The 24,756-nt window shown below is 48.1% G+C and overlaps 2 protein-coding genes across 2 annotated transcripts in view; one reads left to right on the top strand and one right to left on the bottom strand.

Moving 5' to 3' along the window:
- LOC143009778 (histone deacetylase 4-like) overlaps nucleotides 1-12,081 on the bottom strand; it is a 43,460-nt gene extending 31,379 nt beyond the window's left edge. Inside the window, exons 1-2 of the mRNA XM_076161843.1 lie at nucleotides 11,945-12,081; nucleotides 8,923-9,233 (exon numbers count right to left, since the gene is read on the bottom strand). Coding sequence (XP_076017958.1) covers nucleotides 8,923-9,109 — 187 coding nt within the window. The 5' untranslated portion in view covers nucleotides 9,110-9,233; nucleotides 11,945-12,081. The remainder of the gene's footprint in view (nucleotides 1-8,922; nucleotides 9,234-11,944) is intronic.
- A 5,784-nt stretch (nucleotides 12,082-17,865) lies between these two features.
- aamp (angio-associated, migratory cell protein) lies at nucleotides 17,866-21,383 on the top strand. The gene is made up of 11 exons (XM_076161878.1): nucleotides 17,866-18,208; nucleotides 18,372-18,506; nucleotides 18,591-18,710; nucleotides 18,799-18,938; nucleotides 19,242-19,386; nucleotides 19,482-19,565; nucleotides 19,650-19,765; nucleotides 19,845-19,939; nucleotides 20,322-20,412; nucleotides 20,556-20,710; nucleotides 20,808-21,383. The coding sequence occupies exons 1-11, from the start codon at nucleotides 18,118-18,120 to the stop codon at nucleotides 20,881-20,883; spliced, it is 1,248 nt and encodes a 415-aa protein (XP_076017993.1). The 5' UTR covers nucleotides 17,866-18,117; the 3' UTR covers nucleotides 20,884-21,383.
- Nucleotides 21,384-24,756: the final 3,373 nt, after the last annotated feature.

Raw genomic sequence — 24,756 nt, 5'->3', positions numbered from 1 at the left:
AGGAGGAGGAGGAGGGGAAGACAGAGGTAAGGGGAGAGAACTGGCGATGAGGAGGACGAAGAGGGGGGGAAAGATGGAGGAAAAACAACCAAATGGTGCAAAAAATGGGAGGAAATGGGGAGAGGGTGAGGATGGAGGAGGAGGAGGAGGAGGGAGAGAGAGGAGGAGGAGGAGGAAGGCACTGACAGCTGCAGAAATGCCTCCACTATACATTCAGCGGATACGTGCATCACCACAAACAACTCACACATCCTGGAGAGAGTGTGCGCGGCTGTGAGACATCTGAGGCGCACAAACACACAATTATCCCTTTGGATGGGAGATGAAACCCTGTGTCAAATCCCTTTGGAGGGATAAAAGGGAGGAAAACAGGATGGCGTCTCACTCTACGTGATCTATTTCTGGAATTCTCAACGGACTAGACTGGCACATACACACAAACACACATACACACAGACGCACACACGCTTAATTAGCCGCAAAGCTGGAGGACGCAATGTGCACTGATTATCGTGTGTGTGTGTGTGTGTGTGCGCTGGTGTGAGTCCCTGCAAGGGCCTGGGCGTGGACCTTTGGAAGCGTTCGTGTTCGGTCCTGCTCGAAACCAAACCTCAGCTCAGATTTACCTAAACGCCTCTCGCAGCGCCGCCGCCGCCGCCGCCGCCGCCTGCTGCGTCCGATAAAAAACACCAACAAGGCGACCACCTCCCAACAGGTGACATGCAAATGCAGCGTCTCATCTACGGCCTCGTGTGTGTATACGAGGTGGCGGGCCGCATGTAAGAGCGAGGAGGCGTTGTGAGAACACACAGGTGTTCACGCCGCAAAATGTCCCACGTGTCCAAAACAAACACCAGTGATAGTTGATATCCGCTGACATGGCTCATTCAAATGACACACGGGCGCACGCTGCTTGTGTTTTGCAATGGAAATGAGCTGCATTTGTGTCTTTGTGTGTCAACTGTGTGTGTGTGAAGGTGTGTGTATGTAATGGTGACACCTGTGGCTTGCAGTAATCCTACGCCAGGTTTAGGAACAAACCGGGCGCTGAAGTCTCCGACTCCGTCTTTGTCTGCGGTTAAGTTTAACAAAGCGTCTAAGCTTTCGTTCCAAACCGCACACTTGACACCCGAGACGCACGCACACACACACACACACACACACACACCCGGGGGGAGAGGGGGGCAGGAGGTGGAGCACAGGAGGAGGAGCACAGGTGTGTGAGCACGTCCGTATGCGTGTGTGTGTGTGTGTACAAATGTTCCTGTCGGTAAGAGTCGGGAGAGACAATGAGCGAGATGGACGGGCGAGGGAGCATAATGAAGCAACAAACCACAAACGGTACACACACCACCACACACTTGCAGAGGACTATACCTTGGCAACAGGGTCCATCAATCTTGAATGTAGCCTAGTTACCCAGCAGCCCCCTCCTGCCTCTAGCTCCCTCCCTTCCTCCCTCCCTCCCTCTCTTTCTTCCTCTCTCTCTCCCTCCATCCTCCTCTCCTCACGGTCCCACTGGGCGAGCATCGGGAGACGGGGAGCTATAAATAGCCTCGGCTCGCCTCGGGCAGGGAGTCGGTCGACTCGAGCTAATGCAGCAGCCGCTCGTCGCAAACATGCATGTTATGATCGACGTAAAATAAATGGAGGGCAAGGATGCAGGAGTAATGAGCTGACCGCACGGTGGAGAGCTCCAAATGAAGTTGTGTGCCGGCGTAGAGAAAGAGAGAAAGAGAGAGAGAGAGAGAGAGAGAGAGAGAGAGAGAGAGAGAGAGAGAGAGAGAGAGCGAGAGAGAGAGAGAGAGCCCTGACCTCATCTTGGCGTGGACGGCGAACACTGACAGCGGCCTTTGTTATGTGGGAGAAATGAGATGTCTGTCTCTGCCAATGTGGCGTTTGCAGAGAGAGAGAGACCGAGACAGAGACAGAGACAGACAGTAGCAGAGAGCGAGCGAGCGAGCGAGCGAGAGGGAGAGAGAGAGAGAGAGGGAGGAAGGATGCTACCAGCCTCATTACATTCAGCGCACTTCCGCTCCGGCTGCCTTCGTCCAGGGTGACTCCGGTGAACAAGGTGAACCCGACAGGAACAATACGATTAATCAAGCACGCCTCTCCTTGAAGAGCCTCTTTCCTCTGGGTCGCAGGCTGACGTCACGGCGGCTGATGAAAGAGAAACATCCCCCCCCCCCCCACCCCTCCCGTCCGACGCGAGGCACCACCAGCCCCAGCGTCCCGTGAACAGTCGGGAAAACAAACATCTGACCCTAATTTCACGGAGTCGTCTGACGTGAGTCGTAAAAAAAAAGCACGGCGGCGGCGGCGGCGGCGGCAGTTTGGGGCGTCGTCAAAGTGCTTCTCTGCGCTCCAGTGTGAAAGCTGTCTGCTGGTATAAAATCACACATTAGGGGTGATTACTATGCACACATCTGCTGCACATCCAAAACGCATCAGAGCCACCAGGTCAATACACCAACCAAGAGACGCCGCAACCCCGACAACCGCACAGATGTTTGCGTCAGACGGGCACAGTTGGTTGTAAGAGATAAAAGATTCCCCCGTGTCGACGTTATGGCAACGCTGAAACTGCTGCTCAGATTTATGAATTTAATATGACTGCGTCTGCCGGGTGAGGGTTTGTTGTGTGATTCATTAGCTCATTTATAATTCAGAAAGTGAGACTTTAGAGATATTAGTATCCCAAAAATTCATGACCGCAATCTGCAGCCTGGCGCCCGCTGGAGAGACAAACGTCAAAGCAAATTAAGAGGCGCCAACAACAACACGGATCCGCCGTCTGGCAGCGTTTCCTTTTTCCACAAAGACGCGGCGGATGGACGGGAGGCCTGAGTAAACCCGACCTGTTGCGTAATCGAACGAACGAAGACGCTTTAGGGAATCGATCGGCGAGCTCATAATCTCCGTCTGTCTCGCGCTTCGATATCCGCCAGCATTAAGGCGTAAACATGACATTTGGAAATTGAATTATTGCCTTGATCGCAGTGTCGGCGAAGGTTTTGAAGCGCTCGTAAACGCAATAGAGCGCGGTCGCTTGTTTGCTGCGGTGCGTGGGCGAGACGCAGTGGGAGAAACGCGAATTTTGGGTTCTGTGAGGACGACAAAGTGCGAGCAATCTGTCTGCCGATTTAAGATGTTTGTTGTGTTTATTTGTAGAGATTTCCAAGCGCGAGAACAACAATTGATGCAGCTGCTGTGTACTTTAATGTGCACATTTAGGTTTAGAAGAAGAAGCAGGAGCCACTTCATGTTTCATTACGTCTCTTAATCTGGAGTGGAGCTTTTCACACATTTAGTCGTTATCTTCACACAGCCCAATGTTTAATGGACCTCCGCGATTGGCGCCACACGTTGTTGCTAGGAGATTGGTGGTAAAACCGTGAAGCCTCGGTGGCCGCGACTAATGCCTCACAACAACTAACAACCGGCGTGACTCTACTACGGCTGGATGCGGAGTAACAGGTGCACCCGGGCTGAATTTCTGTTTTGAATACCGAGCGTTGGTACTTTTGCGAGGCCGACGTTAGCATGGCGTCCGTGTAGAATGAAGCTACGAGGCCACACGTCCATGTGGTGCGACCGGGCAACTGCAGCTCCCATGTCAAAAGGCACAAGGGTAGTCCTCAAAGGCAGCGGTGTAAACTGTAATGGGCGCTGACAGCTTGTTGGCAGAACACCGTGTATCCCGTTTCTCGGGTCGGGACAAGACAAAAGACACGGGGACAAAAGATGCGTCCCGTTCCTCTCATTAGCTCATGTTCCCTCGCTGCCATCTCTGATACGTCGCATGACCAATTAAAGACAGAGTGGTCCTGATGTACCAAGACAGCCACCCTGCGTAAAGGGCATGAGGGCATGTCGGGGGGGGGGGAGACAGGCGGGATAGGACGGGACGGGAGAGGATGAGGGTGAACGCTCTGCTGCATGTGCACAAGGACACAGCGGAGCCTGTGTGTGTGAAAGGGGGCCTAGACCCTCCTGAGTTGTTCTGGGACGGACTGCTGGTCATCCTCAGCCAAGTCCGGGGGGGCACGTGGGAGGACGGCACTGACGGACTGTCTGGCTGGCGCGGTCCTGCTGTCTGGTGGCCGGCTGGGTGCGGTGAGGGAGCGAGCGCCGTCACGGGAACACGAACAGAACACGCCGCTGAAGTTCCATTTTGCAATCTGCCACGACTTCGTAATTGGACTTTATAGGATTGGAGCGACGTGTCACAAGAAGTGGTTCGAAATCGCCCTCGATGAGACTCGTGCTTGCATCACGGTGACCGGCGCACTAAAGAGGCGAGGCTTGTGTCGCTCCGTTTTTAGCCGCACGACACACAACAAACACAACAAACCACTTAGTGGCAGAATCGACACGGGAGAGCAAAAAATAATGCTGGTTTGTCGGCCATGCGTGCACGTGTGCATATCTTGTGTGTGCGTTTCTAAAAATAGACTCGGGGATAAGCCGGGCCCTCTTTATTGCAGCGAAAGCTTTTAACCCCTTCACCCCTGGATTTAAGCAGTATGATGTGTGATTGCATGCGAAAAACTCACGGAAGGGGGTCACAGGTTCTAGAATGCAGAGAAAGCATTTCGGGAAGTTGTGGGCCACAGACCAGTAAACGTGACATAAACTATCAACAGGTCTTGCTCAAGGGCTCCTCTGCGGTGGCTGCTAAGTGTTGGTGAGGGATTCAAACCAAGGATAGTCCAGTTACAAGTCAATGTCCCAAATCTCTGGGCGACCGCTGTCATCTTTGTATCCAGCCGCTGTGATCGAAGGCACCAGGGTTGAAAGGAATTGTTCAAAACCCATAAACATTAAGGAGAAAATAACATTTTGCTCTCGCCGTCAGTCACGATGAGGGAAAGCGCACGTCTGCGGCGGCTGTGACTTTTATTTCAGCAGCTTCCTCTAACAGACCCAAAGTTGCGAGCTCGGCTTTTGCTCACGAGAACAATTACCTTGAAAATACCGAGACCACCCGCTGGCTTTTTATCATCATCGTCCGGAGTAAGACAGCAAGGACAGGGCGGGGAAACACGCCGGGCGAGACCTGGCGGCACAGCGGGAGCGGCCGCTAAAATCCAAACAGGCCATGAACATCCACGGCACCCCAGGGTCCCGTTCCTGATGGGGCACATCAGTAAAAACTAACAATACAAGGCGAGAGAAAACTACACGTGGATATACAAACGTGTGTGTGTGACCTTACGGCGTTTACTGGACAGGTCTGTGTGTCCCCTTACACACACACCCTCTGTGTGACATAAACCGAATGGAGGGGACTGTTACTTTCAATCAATCTCCTCAGAATGGCGTTCCTGAACGGGTTGTGGAGACGTGAAGCGGCGGCTAACGGAGGCCAGAGCCTAAGGAAACGCATCTTGGCTTCTTGGCTGGCGGCCCAAACGAACGCAGCCTCCTGGCCGCTCTCGTTAGCGTTTCACTTTGTTTTCTTGACAGTTTTCAAGCTCAGACAAAAAAAAACGCTGCGCCTGTAACCTAGATACGCCGCAGCCTTCGAGGAACGGAGCACGGAGTCAAGTTCACTGGTTCAGAGCCGTAAATGGCTTGGACGCCCACACACACCCGGCAAAAATAAAGCAGTAAATATGTAATCTGAGCGCAGTTTATTGCCTGGTCTACAGACACGTTTGTGTTTCTACGACGGCTCTACACCAATTTGGAAAGAAAATGTTTCACTTGTGAATTCAAATGTGAACTTAAAACTTTCCATTCACAAATAATTACTTACTGCACCTACGGCCTTGCTGTGTGTGTGTGTGTGTGTGTGTGTGTGTGTGTGTGTGTGTGTGTGTGTGTGTGTGTGTGTGTGTGTGTGACTCATGTGCAGACCCAGTTCTCATTGCAGCGGTAAACACAGGAGACTTCCCAGGAAACCCTTTGCACCTGTGACTCAAGCGAAAACAAAGCCGCGCCTGGTTGTGGCATCACCTTCCTCCTTCTGCCGTGAGATAACGGTCCAAGGAGGAAGAGGATCTGGATCTCCACTAAACTTATTTCTTTATTTCCAATTGTGGCCCCAGCGATGTCGCAACCGCACATCCTCAAATGAGTGTAGAGACGCAGGCGATGAGTGTGGCTCGACCTTTCAGAGGCGGAAATGAAGAAAACAAACTTCATTCATTCATTAATCTATATGGCGCACACACACACACACACACACACACACACACACACACACACACACACACACACACACACACACACACACACACACACACACACACACACACACACACACACACACACACACACACACACACACACACACACACACACACACACACACACACACACACACACACACACACTGTCCTCAGGACCTGATAAGGGTGCTTGCCCAGTAACCACAACCACAGAGGGGCCCCAAAGCATCATGGGAATGCATATCGAGTTCAGAAGTTGCTGAGTAAGCGTTAAAATAAACTTCTAAAGGGGCAATCAGGCAATAACTCCGCCTTTTATAATATCAATGTATAATGTAAATACTATAAATGAAACCTATGGATTCCGCTTGTATGCGCGTGTTTGCCATCATCCGAGTTGTTTCTCCCTCGTGTGTGTGACATTTAGCAAAGCCGCCCTGTTTGGACAGGACGTGGCAGACGTGTTAGCTCGATGCTAAGCAGCGGTGCAGAGCAAATGTCACTGGCTAATATGCTGAAAGCTCTGAGCACACAGAGCAATCACATCACGGCAAACGCTCAGCCTGTTCGCCCGATACGCCCGTGACCAAAACAGGACCGACGCCGAGGCCTTTATCAGCCTGACCCCTTTTTTTCTGGGAGTTATAAACCCCGCAAAGCCTTTTATACTTCACTTTTCCGGGGAGGAGATTTATGGTAAATGATATTTAATCTAAAAATCCCACTGTCGCGCTGTAATAAAGAAAATGAGTAAGTCCTGGATCAAAATATGTGCGTGCGAGTAAGCTCATTTACAGATTAGAAAAGTGGTACACAGGCGGGGAAGGCACGCTCGCCTGCAGATACACGGCCAAAGCTGCCCACACACACATACGCACACACGCACACACAGGTTAGCAGTATTCCAAACATTTCAGGATGTTTCCAAACGTTTCCGAGCCTTACACACACACACACACACACACACAGACACACAGACACACACTCCGTTCGCGTGTTGACGGATGAGACGGGCGAACATACGCGATGAATATTGCCACAAAATGAGCTCTGGGACAAATGATAGGGAAACTTTGGGGAGAATTACAGCACCATCATCATTTATACTGCAACGCATTAGGGTGGGCAGTAAGTCAATGTAAAGTAATTCAATATTATCGTCTATTATCTTCCAACAGAATCACGATGAATAAGTAATGAGCGTCATTAAGATACACAGAGCTGTTGTGTTGAATCGGCTCGGAAACAGATGAGGGAATATTACGTGACATTCTGAGTCATTTTAGTCGTTATTTAAGTAAAAACGTGCTTACAGTATCCCCCCCCCCCCCCCCCCAGGCTTACTTGTGGCTCCTAGTATCTCCAAAAGTAGAATGGGAGGAAGAGCCTTCAGTTATCAGGCTCCTATCTTGTGGAATCATCTCCTGGGGGGCAGACACCCTCTCTACGTTTAAGAGTAGACTTCAAACTTTCCTTTGTGACAAAGCTTACGTACTTCTTCTGTGCCTGTATCGCTCTTGTTGCTTTCTCTCTAAACCCAACCGGTCAAGGCAGATGGCTGCCCACCTAGAGGCCGGTCCTTGCTGTTGGGCTTCTTATTGAATGTTGGGCTTTTTTAAATGCCCAATGGCGCTGTATAAATATAGTTGAATTTGAACTAAAGTGAATAATTTCAGTTTGTTAAACTTGAAGATTCGATGCTTTTCTTTGATCCAACAATACGGCGTACTTGTGTCTCCTGGCACAGACACGTCAACACAAGGGTGTGACATCTGCAGCTCTCAGTGGACCAAGTGTGGATAAAATATGGGACAAAATGTGCAGGGACAAAATGTGGGCGGATGTTCTTCTACACACCCTCGTCGTGTCCCCTCGGAGGTCCGGCGGTTAACTCAGCTGCGGCAATTATACTGCACACTCACACACACAGACACATATACACACACTCTCCCAGGAGTACTAAGTAAACACGGTGGACGTTGTCAGGTAGCTGAAGCTCACCTTCTCATCTGGCAGCTGCTCGGCGAATAATTCATCAGATCGCTCCAATCGCGAGCCAAAGCTGCTGAGCTGAGGCTGATTAGGTGTCAGAGTGGAGAGCAGTAATGAGGGCGTGTTATGGACGTTTTCTCCCTCATTCATATTAAATCAAGCCAATTAACATGCATAAGACCAGATTAGATGTTTTATTGTGTTTTAGCGGGCCGCGATCTGTCTGCCTTCACAATCAAAACATTGCATACATCAACGTGGCAGACGGATCAGCGCCGAGATTTTCTCTTTAATGCGAGCGGAGGGAAAAAAAATCTCATTACTCCACAAATGACAGATACAAATTTGTTGAGGCTTCCGGACGCGTTTCCCCCCGGCAGGTGACGGATTGCTCTTTCTTCAGCGTACAGAAGGCGTCTTGATGATGAAGACTACAGGCGGCAAAACTTCATCTACTTTCTATCTTTCCCTAACATCATCCTTGTGTTGCTTTGGAAATTCTTCTGCTTGTAAAGAGTTAAAACAGGTGGGGATTTCTCAATCAAACCTCCTGTTTTCTTCATCTTTATCATACGGTTCAAGATGTAAAGGACGATGGAACTCTGTCTTTCAATTTGACCATTTCTACATCTACATATCATAAGAATTTAGATCAGTGTGGGACGATAAAAATTAACTTTCAAAACTGAGAGTAAAACACACAAAGCATACAGACAATCACAATAACACACACACACACACACATACATACCGCGGTGGCTGTGCGATGTCATCGTGGACAGGCGAGTACGACCGGTGTCCACGCTACAGAGACGAAGCAGCGTTGGCGGTGCGACGTGCGTTGCAGGACAGATGTGATCGACTCGAGGCTGCAATCTTGCCAGAAGCGGCGACGTCTGTGTGTGTGTGCGGGTGTGTATGTGTGTGTTCAGGTTCATCCGACGCGTAGTCCCTCCGCAAGAATCCCTCACGGCTGGAAACAGGAAACGACCGTCCGGCAGCAGCCAATCCCCATGTGCCTTTTGACTTGGCTCATCCAATCAGAGAGCCAGCAGTACCAACCTGCCAGAGGAGACAAGAAAGGACCAAAGTCAGCAATTTGATTGTGTATTAAATGACCAGTTTGCCGTTTTGTATTGATTTTAAATTGATTAACTCGGGGTGAGTGTCTTTTAAACTTTGTGACAATTTATCTATGTAACTTTTGAGCATTACTACACAACAGTAAACAACTCCACACACAGCTGAGCATTGGAGAAGCTGCAGGTTTTTAGGTTAAGTCAACAAACACGCACACACGCTTCCTCTTTGTCTCAGTTATAAGTGTGTTTGCATCACTGCCAGAGATATTAAGAAGCCAGATACTGCCACGTCCAACGCTCAGACAACCGCACAACTATAAAAATGAATTGGATCAGGGGTCTCCAAATGCTTCATTTGTTGCCTCTAACCAAGATGAACTGTGATTTCTGGGTTGTTTCCACTTCTGGACGCTTGATTGAATCATTTTTTAATACTTGTGTTCTCCTCCAGTACCACAAACATCATGTAACGCGTTAAAAGAAGGGATCACAGAGTTCCGGACGGTGAGATTAGAACCATAACCGCAGAAACACGTCGGCCAGGTCGGTGGAACTCGCTGTGTTTTGTTTTCACTGAGATATTGAAGTGTTCTATTTATCGCCTGGAATTCCGCTCCTCCAAATAAAAACGTAGAGGTGAAATACTATCAGCGTTCACATCCAAGACCGCACGACGAGAACTCATTCTGGTTTAATGCGTCCTCGAAGGGGCCGACCTCACGCTCCCCCTGTTAGGAGCTGTAAACCAATGGGGCAATAAATCGCTCGTCCCGGACGCAGTTTCTTTTTGACCGGAGCGCACTGAGATTAGGGAAAAATATGGAAAAACGATGATGTATTACTCTCGCTGGTGCAGTTTACATGGAAGAGAGCGATTTGGGGAGGAGGAGGGGTGTTCAAGATCCTGGTAGTCTCGTGAATGTGTGTGAGTTTTACGGGAGAAGGAAGCGAGTAAATGATGAGCTCTTCTTTCTTTGCTCTTATAAATAATTAAATGTGCCTGTCTTTGTTTTTGGAGAGTAACACTGATTCCTTGGGCGAATGTCACACGCCATCACCGCTCAGGCCTGAAGCGCCGAGTCAACTTCACCACGGCAATCGGCCTAAAACCCGCCTGAGGGGCCAGGTGGGCGGGGTGTGTGTGTTGGGAGGGGGGGGGGGTCGTGTCTCTGTGGTCCACTGGGCTGAGTTAGGGTTGTGTGTGTATGTGAGTGTGTGCAGGGGGGTGGGTGGGTCAGGCCTCGAAGAACAAGAAGGGGCCAGACAGACAGTGCAGCCAGCGGGACAAATTACCTCCCCCCCCTCCCCAAAAAAAAACTCGGTCAGCGCACACACACACTCTCACACACACACACACACACACACACACACACACACACACACACTTGGATGAGCTTTGTGACGGTAAAGCAGAGGGGAAGGAGCGTGTGTGCGTGTGTGAGGAGTAGCCTGCAGATCTGTGTGTGTGTGTGTGGGGGGGGGCTTTCTCGGGGCATGTGTGTGTGTGTGTGTGTGTGTGTGTGTGTGTGTGTGTGTGTGTGTGTATTAAAGATTCATTACATTGTGAGGATGCTAATCTTGCGTTTTGAGGACTCGCCGCCAATTACTGGGACCCACGACTGGTGCTCATTAGGTTAACCATTTCTTTTATGGTACAGACTTGGTTAGAATTAGATTGTGGCATGTGTGCGTGTGCGTGTGCGTGTGTGTGTCCCAGGCTATTGTCCCCTAAAGGGTGCTTGCTTGATGCAGGGTGACAGATCTGGGGAGACGAACCCTGAAGCCCAAAGGGAAGAAATAACAAAAGTAGAGACAATGAGACGAGTTTCAGCTCTGACAAGTAACAATGGAAAAACACCCAAAAAAATCCCGGATTCAAGCTTTTATCTCCATTTCTCGCGCTGATATCATGCTAGCTACTGTGTCACCTAAAGCTTTAGTTCACCCCTGCACAACCTCTCATCCCCAAAACACACACTCGCCAACACACGCAACCTCAAACTACACACTCATAACCGGAACTTACCTCTTAAACTCCCTTTCTAGGCTAAAAACAAAGTTGAAATGTGGCGTAATGTGTTACTTTGACGCCGCTCTCGACCGCCCGTATTCCGCCCCCATTCACAAAAAAGATTGACGCATGCAGAGAATTACCACCGCCCATCCCGAACCATTCACACACTCAGAGAATCGAACACACACACTCTCTTTCTCTCTCACACACACACATATGTACACACACATAAACACATACACACACGGGCCCGTAGCTTCATTTCACGTCTTTATCTCGCCAATAACAGGCGTATAAAGCTACAGAGCCGTGCTGCGTTCAGGCTACGCACTAAAAATAGCTCAGCAACAATCGGCATCATAAACACCGCCTGTCCGTTCTCCCCCATAACAAACACACATATACACACACGCACACACTTCCCGCCTGCCATAGTGTCACACAATCTAGAACTTTAAGCATTAAATTGCTCCTACCGACGTTTAAATGTAAGTTTGGGGTCGAAACGAAGCGTGTGGAAGCCTGGAGAGGAGCGGAAAGTTCACCCGGACATTGTTTTGATGGATCCCGCCTGTGCATCGCATCCCTGCCCCGAATATCAACATCAAAGCTCGGCTGCTCGGCGCACACAGACACCGCGGGAGGACGCACAGACACGCACACGCACACACACTCACCTACACGGGCCAGCGGGCGGGCGGTGCGTCCCTACATGTGTCCGCGGGGCTCTTGTTTCTCCTCCATGTCACACTCCGGGGGCTTTTCTCGGACAAACATTCATCTCCTGACAGATTCCGCCATACTGGATTTTTGGTTCCAGCCCAGCGTCACATGGAGCGCCCCTGCACTCAGCAGAGGCGGGCGGGGTTAGCCGGATGAAATGGTGATCATCTACTATAGAGCGTGGTGTGTGTGTGTGTGTGTGTGTGTGTGTGCGCGTGTGCGTGTGTGTGATTACGCCTATGTAATCATTAAATAAAACCTCCGAGGGTGTGTCCTCTGTATTATTATAATCTTATTATATTAGAAAATCACTGTAACATTCCCAAAAATAATAAATACATTTATCCTACTTTATTTTGTGTATTTATTTCCAATATTAGCTCCGTCCATATCCATGTATTATGAGTAAATGGACCTGATAGGAGTGTGTGTGTGTTCTCATATTAAGCGTGTCCACTTATTATATCTTGATTTGTGGATTGTTGTCTACCATCATCATTATATTCCTACATACACTCTGTAGTCTTATAATGTGTGTGTGCGTGTGTGATCTGATTCTGAGCTCAAATGGTCTTTGACACAGAATTCCTCCTGTTAAATAAAAACAAATAGCTCAACATCAAATCTTAAAACTTTTTTGTCTTTTTTAAAAGTCAATAGTGAGTTTCTATTATTACATGATTTTGACTCACACACACACAGACATCATAGCTTTCATCTGCCATGACTGTAATGACCCTGAAGTAAACCTATATGATTCTACGTGTCATTAGGACGAGTCTAGAGCCTGCAACCGATCAGGGAAACACTGGGATGAAGGGCCTGTCTCTAGTTATAATAGCATACAAGGAAAATGTATAATAGATTATTTGTAAGAGACAGAGTGTGTATGTATGAGAGAGAGAGTGAGAGAGTGCCTTTATTCAGTCTTTATACACTCTAATGATCAGGGTGATTTGCTGCTTTACATTTACTCCAACATTAATTCCTTTCCGTTCAACATTTCTCATAACCAGCGGTGGCAAAATGAAACAAAAGCTCTTATCCAATTCCTCCCTGGTTGCAACGTGAAACACCCTCCCCGCCATCTCCGCTAATCTAATACGCTTTTATTTCCATTACCTTATATTTGATTTTGCATCTGAGCCGCCCACGGGCAAAGCTGGAACGCCATCGCCCAGACTGACTGGAATGGCGTGATGTGCTAACCACTTTCTCCCGTACGTAAGGGCCCGTTTGAAGGATCGCTGGAGTTCACAGGCAGCTTCGGAAAAAGGTTTTGCTCCAGGACTTGAAGGAAACATGACAAAGTACATGAGTGTGCTTCTATTATATTATTCCTGTAGGAGCTTAACGTGCAGTAGGTATTATCACCAATAGTATAATATTCCTGTAGGGATGGCTTATAATGTGTACACGGCGCTTTACACAGGATTTATAGTGATCTGATTATACTTAATGGCATGTTTCATCTCCTGCGCTGCGCTCAATCTGCAATTCCCTTTTTTTGCTTATGCTTTTTTCTGAAAGGAGAAAAACATAAACAATTGCACACACACACACACACACACACACACACACACACACACACACACTGAGGGAGGTCAGGGGTCAAACATTCATCATGGTGCTCAAGGGCACTCCGGCAAAGACAGATGCTTACTCGAGCGTGCCCCCCCCCCTGCTGTCACTTCTGCCCCAGCTTCTTTTTGTCTCTTCTTCTTTTTTTTTATTATTTATTTTTAGCTCGCTGCCAGCTTTTTGCCACGACCGGATCGCTTACAACTCGCATGTATTAATCGAGGTCGTTCCTCTTTCGGAGCGCAAGGGAGGGCCGCTGGGACAGCCGTATCCATGGCAACAGAGGATTATGGTTTGTCTGGATGGAGTGTCGGTTATGTAATGTTGCCGGTCTTGGAGGCATCTCTGGTGCGGTTGTGTTTGAGGAAGCTCTTCAGGGCTCCAAACCTCAGAGGTGTACGGGCTGCAGATACATGAGATGAGTTAAAAAACACAAAAGAGACCTTCATCTCATCCTTTATGTTTACCCTCCACTCTGGAAAACACACATCTGGAAGAATTTGTGAATGTTCCTCTGGTGATAAACATGCACCTCTCAACATACGAGCCTCTAATGGGAACCTGGAAGTGCATGATGCTCCAAAGTGCTTCAGATTAAGCTTTTATATTTATTATACATATGTAGACAAATAAGGAAAAACTGAAAATCTATACTGATGTGGTAATTCTGTCAACAAATGAGATTCACTCTGTATTACTTTTGTAAGCTTCTCTGAAGTGTGTCGTGGTTTCCCTGCAAACTGTGTCCATCACTTTAATCATGACCTTCTGGAAAGACGATGGTCAAATATCAGAAATAACACCTTAAACTATAAGGAAAATCTGTATATGAGGCTAGTACTACATGCATGTTCTTAATATTGTACTTCCTTTTTTATAATTAAGTTTATTTTAAAGCTTGAAAGCAAGAAATCAATCTACTTTATTTTACATTTTCCTAAAGTAAATACTAATGAAAGAAAGGATAAGCTTAGATCAACTTTATTATTATTAACAGGATAAGAAACTGTTATGCATGGTGTAAAATGTACTGAATGTAAACTATAACTATAATACATCACATTATAGGTTTGTCCTGGCTTGCTTGACCCTGTGGTCATATTCCCAAAGACACGTACGTTAGCGCCTCACACACTCACGCAGGCCACAAATACACTGAGTTTATACCTCAGCTGTCGCAGAGCACAAATAGGCCTCGAACATCTGCATCCGTATTGTTTGTCCAAGAGATTCTGATGACGCAGGCTTAAATAAAACACTCATACGTGAGTGTGAGAGTGAGCGTGTGCAGAGCAGCGATGTCAAAGCAGGGATTAGATTGGTTTATATTGCCCAGAGCTGCACATTTTAAAAATACAGCCATCATTACATTCGGGCTTGAGGTTTATTATTTCAAAAGCCCTTTCCTAAAGCACCTTACATGGTTCTGGCTAAACAAAACAAAAAAAGTGGATCCTGAGTGATGACGTTCCAAAAATACCCCATGTTTCTGGGCCCCGTCGCTGAGAAGACGAGCGGCAATCAAAGCGGGAAAGTCAACAAGGGGTGAGCGTCCGGGGCCCTGCGCAAACTACCGCCCTGCCACCACAGCAGACACATCACACACACGCTGTGGACCAGACCACTTGCAGTATACACACACACACACACGCGGCAAGAACGAGCGGCTGTTAGTGGTTTTTGAGAAGGGAAGCTGTCGTCTCACCCAACGCCGTCCCACATAAGTCAGACGGCGGCGTGCTGGACAAAGCGGGCCGGCCGCAGCATCATAAAGAGGTTTGAAAGGAAAAACACCTCCAAAAATGCTCTCGTTTGACATTTGACAGCATGTGATGAGGCCTTACATGTTTAGTTTCCTGTGTTTCATAAACAGGACACAAAATCCTTCCAGGATGCTCCAAAACTGGAGCGTTCAGGAAAGAAAAGAGAGCAAAACGGAGCCATAAAGGCTTCTTGTTAAAAAGGGAGCAGAGGCTTCTCAGAGCCGAGCCAGTTAGTCTAAAACTTTCCATCAAAGACTCACTGAGCTGCATGGAGTAATTACCTCTCACACAGCTTCCAGGCCTTATTACTGATACTCTTTGTGTGTGTGTGTGTATGTGTGTGTGTGTGTGCTTGTGTGTGTGTGCCCGTGCATGCTTTTGTGAGATTTGCTTGTAAATGTGCACCAAGCAGTTGAATATGCCTCCATGTCCTGGTTTGGGGGGGGGTTGTATTTCCATATGTGTGTGTGTGTGTGTGTGTTTGTGTGTGTGTGTGTTTGTGTATGTGTGTGTGTAGCAGCACCCCAGAGTGTCCTGCTTTTTCAGACATAAACCAGCTCACAGCTGTGATAAACCGAGAAATGTTGTTTTGACGGGTGGCTCCCACTCTGTGCTGTCGGCGTGACGGCAGCGAGGAGCCCACCCAAGTGTGTGTGTGCGCGTGTGTGTGTGCTCGTATATGTGTGCACGCACGTATATGTGTGAGTGTTAAAAATAGACAGCGGATTGCGTATTCAAAAACAAACATGAGACAAAACCTTCTGGCTGCACTAAAAAATCCTCCAAGGTGCTGCTACACCTAAATGCACCGTTCCTATCAAGTCTGTGACATTGTTTACATTTATAGTTCTGCTATAAGAGATCAGAATACTTCCTCTTTCAGTTTCCTTAGTTTCCTCCTTTGCTTCCCACTTTTTCCTATTCCCTTCCTTCCTTCCTTCCTTCCTTCCTTCCTTCCTTCCTTCCTTCCTTCCTTCCTTCCTTCCTTCCTTCCTTCCTTCCTTCCTTCTTCCCTTCCTTCCTTCCTTCCTTCCTTCCTTCCTTCCTTCCTTCCATTTCTTCCTTCCTTCCTTCCTTCCTTCCTCTGCGTCTCTGTGGACTGTCGCACTGTATTGGGTCAGAAGCAGCTCATTGCAGACGTGGATCAAAGCCAAACACCATTCTCAAAATATCAGCTGTTGCATCAGAACGTCTGCACTCTGCTACCCAATGCTGTAAACATGTCAAAAAATCCCAACAATATTTCCAACTTTATTCAGAGGCTTTTTATGTGAGCAGTAACAGATTGATGAAATAAAAAAGGCAGTAACCGGCGTCGTAACTAATGTCATCTAATTTTCCAGCTTGAAAGTTCAACGGCCTCTTCCAGCGTTACTCATAACCAAACGTGGAGTTTATAAATCTCTCACTCACTGCAGATTTAAAAGCTCTGAACGACGTGCCGCCTGATGTTTCCACATCTCACCGCATCATGAGCTGCTTGTATTTTTCCAGAGAGGGCTTGATTGAAATGGCGGGCTCCGGCAGCCAGTAAAACTTATTTGGGCATGCAGTCAGTCCACGAGCCGTGCCAGCAGCATATAGTCAGAGACAGAAAACCTTCGCACAGAAACCTGAAGTAGACAAATTGTGTTAAGTGTTCATAAAATGTCTCTGGCTGAAGAACGTTTGATGGAGAGATTAATAAAGACGGGAGAGCTCCTTTTTAGAATGGAGAAATGTTTCCTCTATATCATAAATATTAAAAACCTGACAAACCTGACAACCTGGCCCGTTTTAGGAGATGATTGATGTGGCAGAACTATGCCCTAAACATCTCTTTATGTAAGCTTTTTCTTGTTTTTAGGTGTTATTACATTGATCATCTTGTTACAGGTCAAATGTCAGCCCAGGCAGGATTTTAAGGGAATTAAAGCAGGTTCATTAACTGACCTGACGTGGGCAGTGTAGCAGCTTTTATTAATTTATGGATCTGCTGCCTAAACTACAACTAAACATATTTTGCTTTGATTGCAGGTCTTTGAATAGTCAATAAAACAGAACCAGTTCTATTGCAAAGGCATTGATATGAAGCTTTATGTTTATTTCTATAGGCCAGGTAGTGTAAATACAAAAAAGAACCATCTTACACTGCTGTATGTACTGTATACAATTATGGATACAGTTGATTGTTAGGTCCTTTGGGATTAGGTATGACGAAATGTGTTGAACATCTGAGGCATTTGTTGTGTATTAACATTTTGTGCAGAGCTGACAATGTTTACCTTACCTCAGCCATTTTACCTGACTTAATATTGCTCGGTGTTTTTACCATAATTCTACATGCTTCTGCTTATGTTCTCAGGTGTTGTTGTTATTGTTGTTATTATTATTATTATTATTATTATTATTATTATTACTATCAGTGTTATTATTATTAACTTTCTAATGTACAAAATATCAGGTCAAAAGTCAATCTTAGTTATTCTTTCTGTACAATAGCGCCATCTATTGGACATAGATCTCAATGACACCCGATCTCGTCATCATTGAGCGCCTCTCCTCGCCTGTCGCAGCAACATGTGAGGCAAAACATGGGCTCGCAGTCTTGTTGACATTTTGCCTGTGTCCATCGCCATTTCGTCGATCCCAAATGTGACGAAAGTGCGGTTTTATTGAACCACGCAGCGACTCTATACCTAGCGTACAGTCTGGTGGCGTGTTGACAGTCAAGCTAACTAGCTGTCGTTTGTACTTTTCCGGTGGTTTTGCTCGCCCCGGCTAGCGTTTAGCCCGCTAACAGCATGGACAACATGGGGCAAGATACCATCGAGCTCCACGGAGATGAAGAAATCATAGAAGTCATCGATTTGAATGACACTGAGCCGTGTCCAGGTGGGTGAAATACGCTCTATGTCTGTTTAAAGCTTCAATTAGCTCGTAACCGGTGTGTGAACTCGGTGTGTGGCAGGATGTTTCATAAGGGTTATGCGAGTCGGGTACCCTTACCTTACCCCCCCTCCCCCCCCCCCCCTTATTCTCCCTCTGCCACCCACAGATGACTTGGCTGACGACTTGGCAGACGTGGACTTTGACAACCCCGATGACGACAACGAGGGCTGGGAGACGGAGGATGAGATGGAGGCTGAGGCCGAACCGGACGACAGCGAGCTCACCTTCTCCAAGCACACAGGTAGCACGGCGGCGGATGGTGGGGGTGTGTGTGGGTGTGCGCGTCGCTCGTGTGTCTGACTCGGCGTCTCCTTCCTCTGTCCAGGCTCTGTGTTCTGTGTCAGTCTGGATCCGGTGACAAACAGCCTGGCCGTGACCGGAGGCGAGGATGACAAAGCGTACGTGTGGAGGGTGAGCGACGGCGAGGTGCTGTTTGCCTGCACCGGTGAGCGCTCGGGGTCACGCCACACACAGTTTGGACGCACAGTTTACTCAAAGCCCAAGCCAGGAATTTCACAAAATATCTTCCACAGGACACAAAGACTCGGTGACGTGTGCGCTGTTCAGCCACGACTCGTCTCTCGTGGCAACGGGCGACATGAGCGGCATGATTAAGGTTTGGAAAGTGCAAACTAAAGAGGAGATCTGGTGCCAAGAGGTGGGGGACCTGGAGGTGAGGACAGAGTGTTTGCGTGTGTGTTTGCGTGTGTGTGTGTGTGTGTGTGTGTGTGTGTGTGTGTGTGTGTGTGTGTGTGTTTGTGTTTGTGTTTGTGTTTGTATGTGCATGTGCATGTGCATGTGTTTACTGCATCTGTAAGCACTTGTGTGAGTTTATTGGGACCTGAGGAATTTATGGGAGAATACAGCGGGTGGGTGGGTGGATGCTCTGGCTCAGAGTTTGTGGTTTGGTTTGGGGAGGAAATGAATACACGTCCTCCTCCTCTGCGCCCCCGTGTAACCTGGCTGTCCTCCTCAGTGGCTGGAGTGGCACCCCTGCGCCCCGGTGCTGCTGGCTGGTACGGATGACGGCAGCATGTGGATGTGGAAGATCCCATCCGGAGACTGCAAAACCTTCCAGAGTCCAGCGTGTCAGGCGACCAGCGGCAAAGTGCTGCCGGACGGTGAGAGACGCAAGGCCCGATTGACTCCAAATCAAATACTAATAATGAAAGAGCAGAAGTTAAAGTAAAAGCAAATCATGTTTGTGTGTGTCCAGGTAAACGAGCTGTGGTGGGTTATGAGGACGGGACGGTACGTGTTTGGGATTTGAAGCAGGGCAACGCCGTCCACGTCATCAAAGGTGAGCGTGGACGCCAGGGAGTTGAAGTTGCGTTCAAATAAAAGGAATATATCCTCATCAAAGTCTCCCTGTTTCTGTGGACAGGTCAGGACGGACACCAGGGGGCGCTGACGTGCCTGGCCTGCAACAAGGACGGCTCTCTGGTGCTGACGGGCTCGGTGGACGGCCGCGCCAAAATTATCAACACCGTCACGGGCAAGGTGAGAGACGGGAGGAAGAGGAGGGAGCGGGGAACGGGAATCGACGCTGTGATGCTCATGGGTGTGTGTGTGTTTAAAGGTGGTGGGAGTTTTCTCCGTTGAGCGAGGAAAGGCCAAAGGCTCAGAAGGCGCCGCGGAATCCAACTCTGTGGAATCTGTGGGTTTCTGCAATGTGTGAGTAGAGACGCACCTTTAAAACGTTTTCACATGAGCACTGAGGTGCGTGTGTGTGTCTGTGTGTGTGTGTGATGAGGAGCCAGGTACCTATTCATTATCGACTGAAGGGCAACAACAGACCATTTATGGTGTTTGTGGACATGTAGCTGAAATGTCCTGAGATTTAAATCAGATCCATCAAATTCAACCTGCGATGCTACAGACGTCTGTGACGCATCGATAAGTGGAGCTGATTCATCATCCAGGCAGAGCGGAGACGCCAGAGGGGCTTTCAATTGTGGCGTGATTTATCTGGTTGGTTAGAAACGGACCGAACCAGCAGAGAGAATACCTGAATGTGTCTCGTTCTTCTTCTTCTTCCTCCTCTCGTCTCCTCCAGCCTGCCTCTGATAGCCGTGGCGTACCTGGACGGCACGCTGGGCGTGTACGACCTCTCCACGCAGACGCTGAGGCACAAGTGCCAGCATGAGGTAGTGTGTGTGTGTGTGTGTGTGTGTCTGCTTGAGTATCTTACATGTATGTTGTGATGGAACACAGATCACGGAAACATCTTGGCACGGAAACGCTACTGTTATCGCACGACATCACATGATAGTCCGCTGTGTTCCTCCAGGCCGGCATCGTCCACCTGCAGTGGGAGGAGTCTTCCTCCGTGGTGTCCACCTGCTGCTTAGACGGGGCGCTGCGTCTGTGGGACGCCCGCTCAGGAAACATGGTGTCCGAGTACCACGGCCACACCGCCGAGATCCTGGACTTCACCATCAACAGGTAGGCAAGGCGTTTACCAAACCAACAACGGGGTCCACTGAGTCCTCCGCAGACCTCAGCCAACCTGACCTTGTCCTCTACCATCTCGCCCACACAGGGAGGGGACACTGGCCGTGAGCGCCTCCGGAGACAACCAGGCGAAAGTCTTCTGCCTCCAAAGGCCCGATCGGTAAAGGGAGAGGGAGGAGGAAGAGGAGGAAGGGCACGACAGATTCACACTCTCTGCCAGAGCAAATTAGATGTTTGGACTCTTTGTTCTCCAACGTTATTCTGGTCCTCAGGTTCCTCATACGTCCTCCAGCAGGACTGTAGCACTCTGCTCTGGTTTGGATCTCAGAGCAGATCTTCGTTCCTCATTACTTTTATTCAAGAGTTTGCCGTTGCACCAGACTAAACAAAGTGAAATTGAAAGAGTGATTCATGGTCAGAAAAGTCGCTGTGTTTGACTCGGCCGCCCCCTTTGCATTTTCTGTCCCCCTGAAATGTTTTAGAGACACAAACCTGTACTGAAGAAACTCCTGATCCTCCTCATTTCCCTCAATAATTTGTTTTTACTTTCAGCAACAGAGTTTCTAAACGAGTTTGAGTTCTTCCAGCTGTTATCTCACCAGGTTTTACTGTAAATAACACCACAATAAACACGCTTCCCTCTTAGAAACCATTAAAATTCATCCTCATCCTTACGACTCTGATGTCTGCGGTTTCTGTTCATCCTCAACTCAGGCGGGAGTTTACATGTAATCATCTATTTTCTGCCTTTTGTTTATCAGTTTAGATAAGATGATGTCATGTCCCGGGGCAGCCGTGGTCGCTCGGTGACATTTGGAGGTCTGGGAAAGACTTTAAAAATCGTTCAGCCAGATGAAGCGGTTCCCGTGCTTGTTTGGATTGCGGCTGATTCACTTTTGGCGCCGTATCTTTGATCAGATATGAGTCTATCAAGCTGATTAGTCAGTCCAGGGACGACTGGAGCCTCGGTGGAAGCAGGAAATCGAGTTTACTTGTTTGTGCGGTTAGTTAGAATCTCTCTAAATGACATATGGGACGGATAATTCACTCTGCACGGCGGTGTAGCTACTCTGAGAAGACCGAACAAGTCTACATTATCCTAGAGGACCACAAGAAAAGTGAAATCAGCGTCTAAATCAGATTTCAACAGAGATCTGGATTAACTGTTAACATGAAAACACTCAAATACTGTAAACCACAATTTGCATCCCGATGAATCCATGTTGAGGCTCTGAGTGGTGTTCATTTGGCCTCCAATCACAAATCTGCTGACTGGACATAATCCAGAAAGACGTTGACTTGCTGCCTTCAACATGAATCAAACATGGCGTACGCTGTTTCTATACGTTTGCTAATCAAATGATGTAGTTTACATCAAAAGTGATGCATTTTATACAAAAAAAGATTGAAAAGGGGAGGAAAAGTAAAAAAGTGCGGCGTTTCCCCTCAGTGGGCCCAAACCTCTTCCTCTAGGCTCCGCCCACCACTTAACCTTACAGCACCTGCTAAAAGCCACCATTATCTTTGTTATGTATTTGTGAAACACTTAAAAAAACTTGTTTAAAAGTCTCGTTTCGGGGGCCAAACCTGTGCTGTTGCTTTACCCGTATTGTTCTCCCTCCTCTTCCTCCCTTGTGTAACCCCACCCGGCCTCCCCCGCCGCTCCTTCTCACCCTCCCCCTTTTTGGTGCGACGGTAGAAAACAACCTTCAGTCGTTTTCCTGTACACAAGTAGCTTCTTCCTCACGCCAGGGCTGTCAGCTGGAGCGGTCAGAGTCTATTTGGATGTGTGCGGGCATAAATCACAGAGGGGACACACAAAAAGAACACACACACACACACACACACACACACACACATACACACACACACACAGGTCTGATGAGGTGAAGAATCTCTTATCGAGCAGCAGAAGCAGCTGTGAAACAGGAAGCACTAGGATGTGACCTCACAGAGTCCAGTTACACACACTGTGGATGCGGAGACCGACAAGTCCAAAGTCAGGGTCCAAGTCTCAAGTTAGGTCCAAAGCCAAGACAGGTTAGTCCCAAGTCCAGAAGGGTGAAGCTGTGCAGGACTGGACTGAGTGTGATGGTTGAATATATCAGACGGGCAGCTGCGTCCTCACATCGAGAACGTTTATCTGATCTTTTGTAACACATCTGCTCTTTTATCGATGGTCGTAGATTTAAAATGTCACTTTTCATTCACTTCCTGTCAACAATCTGGATCCAAATCTCTCCTCAGGGCTTCAGCCGGGAAAACAACAAATGTGCCGCTGAGACGAGATTTTTTCCTCATCCATCACTGCTGTGTGTGTGATTGGCTTCAAAGGTCATTGTGTGTGTGTGTGTGTGTGTGTGAAGACAAAGGAGTGGCTGGAGGATTATCACCTCAGCGTTGCATTAAATCGCAGCTTGTTTTGGTCACGGCGGCCGTGTTGACAGCCTGGGACCGAGCTGCTGCCAAAGCAAACAACAAATCAGAGACACGACAAAATCATCGTACTTGTAAAAAGCTGAGGTTCAAAGGTCGAAGCTGATTTCAGAGGGAATTCTGTATTTTCATTCGTACTTACAGATTACAAGCTCGAGCAGTGAAAGTATCAAAAGAGAGAAAAGAAGGGAGATGGAAAAGAGATGAGGAAAGGATAAAGGTAAGGAAGGAAGCATGGAGGCAAAACAATGACAAAATAGGAAAAAAAGTGGGAAAATATTTATACATATATTTGTCTCATTTAAAACGGATTTTCTGAAGAATTCGGAACTCTTTTCCGGACACTTCCCTCTTCTCCTCTTCCCTGTTTTCCTCTCCCTTGTGAGTGAAGCTGCAGTGGCCCTCAGATCAATCCTATTACATTCCACCCTCCTGCTATGTTTACATAATCCTGATTAGATCGTTCAGTTACTGCCGAGGAGCTCGTCGACTTCCAGGAAACAACCTGCCCCCGCTTCCCATTCCCAGGGTGAAGATGTTGTCGTTTGGCGTCCTCTGCGTTTTGTCTCTCTGAGGGTTTAGGAACGTTGTGTTTAAAAGCATTATCTGGCTCCAGCTCGTCCATCTCCCAGCTCCACGCCTCAGCAGGCTTCCGTGTTTGGCTCGTCGTCGTCAGTGGCCGGGCCGCCTATCCGAAAGCTGTGTTTAAATACCAGACGTGTGTGTGTGACAGCTGTTATGAAGCCAGATGTACACACTCTATGGATGTATATGTTTGGGATCAGACCGGAGGCCAAATACGAGGAGCAGATCCATCTCAGCTTGGCTTCTAACCTACCTGGGGAAGTATAGACTGACTTTCCAAATCAATTTAAAGGAGAAAAGGGAAATGTACTTTTAGAGCAGAAAGCCAAATAGATTTGTCGTCTGAACTACAACAGCAGCTTGGTGGTAGACTTTGTTTTAAGGAGAATTAAATGAGAAGAATTGAGCTGAAACAACCAAGGATGCCGACACCATGGAGGAGGACACCATGTAGGAGGACACCATGAAGAAAGACACCATGGAGGAGGACACCATGTAGGAGGACACCATGAAGAAAGACACCATGGAGGAGGACACCATGTAGGAGGACACCATGAAGAAAGACACCATGGAGGACGACACCATGGAGGAGGACACCATGAAGAAAGACACCATGGAGGACGACACCATGGAGGAGGACACCATGAAGAAAGACACCATGGAGGAGGACACCATGGAGGAGGACACCATGAAGAAAGACACCATGGAGGAGGACACCATGGAGGAGGACACCATGAAGAAAGACACCATGGAGGACGACACCATGGAGGAGGACACCATGAAGAAAGACACCATGGAGGACGACACCATGGAGGAGGACACCATGAAGAAAGACACCATGGAGGAGGACACCATGGAGGAGGACACCATGAAGAAAGACACCATGGAGGAGGACACCATGGAGGAGGACACCATGAAGAAAGACACCATGGAGGAGGACACCATGGAGGAGGACACCATGAAGAAAGACACCATGGAGGACGACACCATGGAGGAGGACACCATGAAGAAAGACA

The sequence above is a fragment of the Genypterus blacodes genome, unplaced genomic scaffold (assembly GCF_046128005.1).
Source record: "Genypterus blacodes isolate CSIRO-AG114 ecotype Tasmania unplaced genomic scaffold, CSIRO-AGI_Gbla_v1 ptg000117l_1, whole genome shotgun sequence".
NCBI classification, from domain to species: domain Eukaryota; kingdom Metazoa; phylum Chordata; class Actinopteri; order Ophidiiformes; family Ophidiidae; genus Genypterus; species Genypterus blacodes.
Note: the sequence above shows the minus strand (reverse complement) of the source record. Positions and strands in the feature narration are given on the sequence as shown.

Excerpts from the sequence above, each read along its gene's own strand:
- aamp (XM_076161878.1), top strand. The coding sequence starts at position 18,118 with ATGGACAACATGGGGCAAGATACCATCGAGCTCCACGGAGATGAAGAA. Across the intron at positions 18,507-18,590 it reads CACCTTCTCCAAGCACACAG|GCTCTGTGTTCTGTGTCAGT; the intron begins GTAGCACGGCGG and ends TCCTCTGTCCAG. Across the intron at positions 19,766-19,844 it reads TCAACACCGTCACGGGCAAG|GTGGTGGGAGTTTTCTCCGT; the intron begins GTGAGAGACGGG and ends GTGTGTTTAAAG.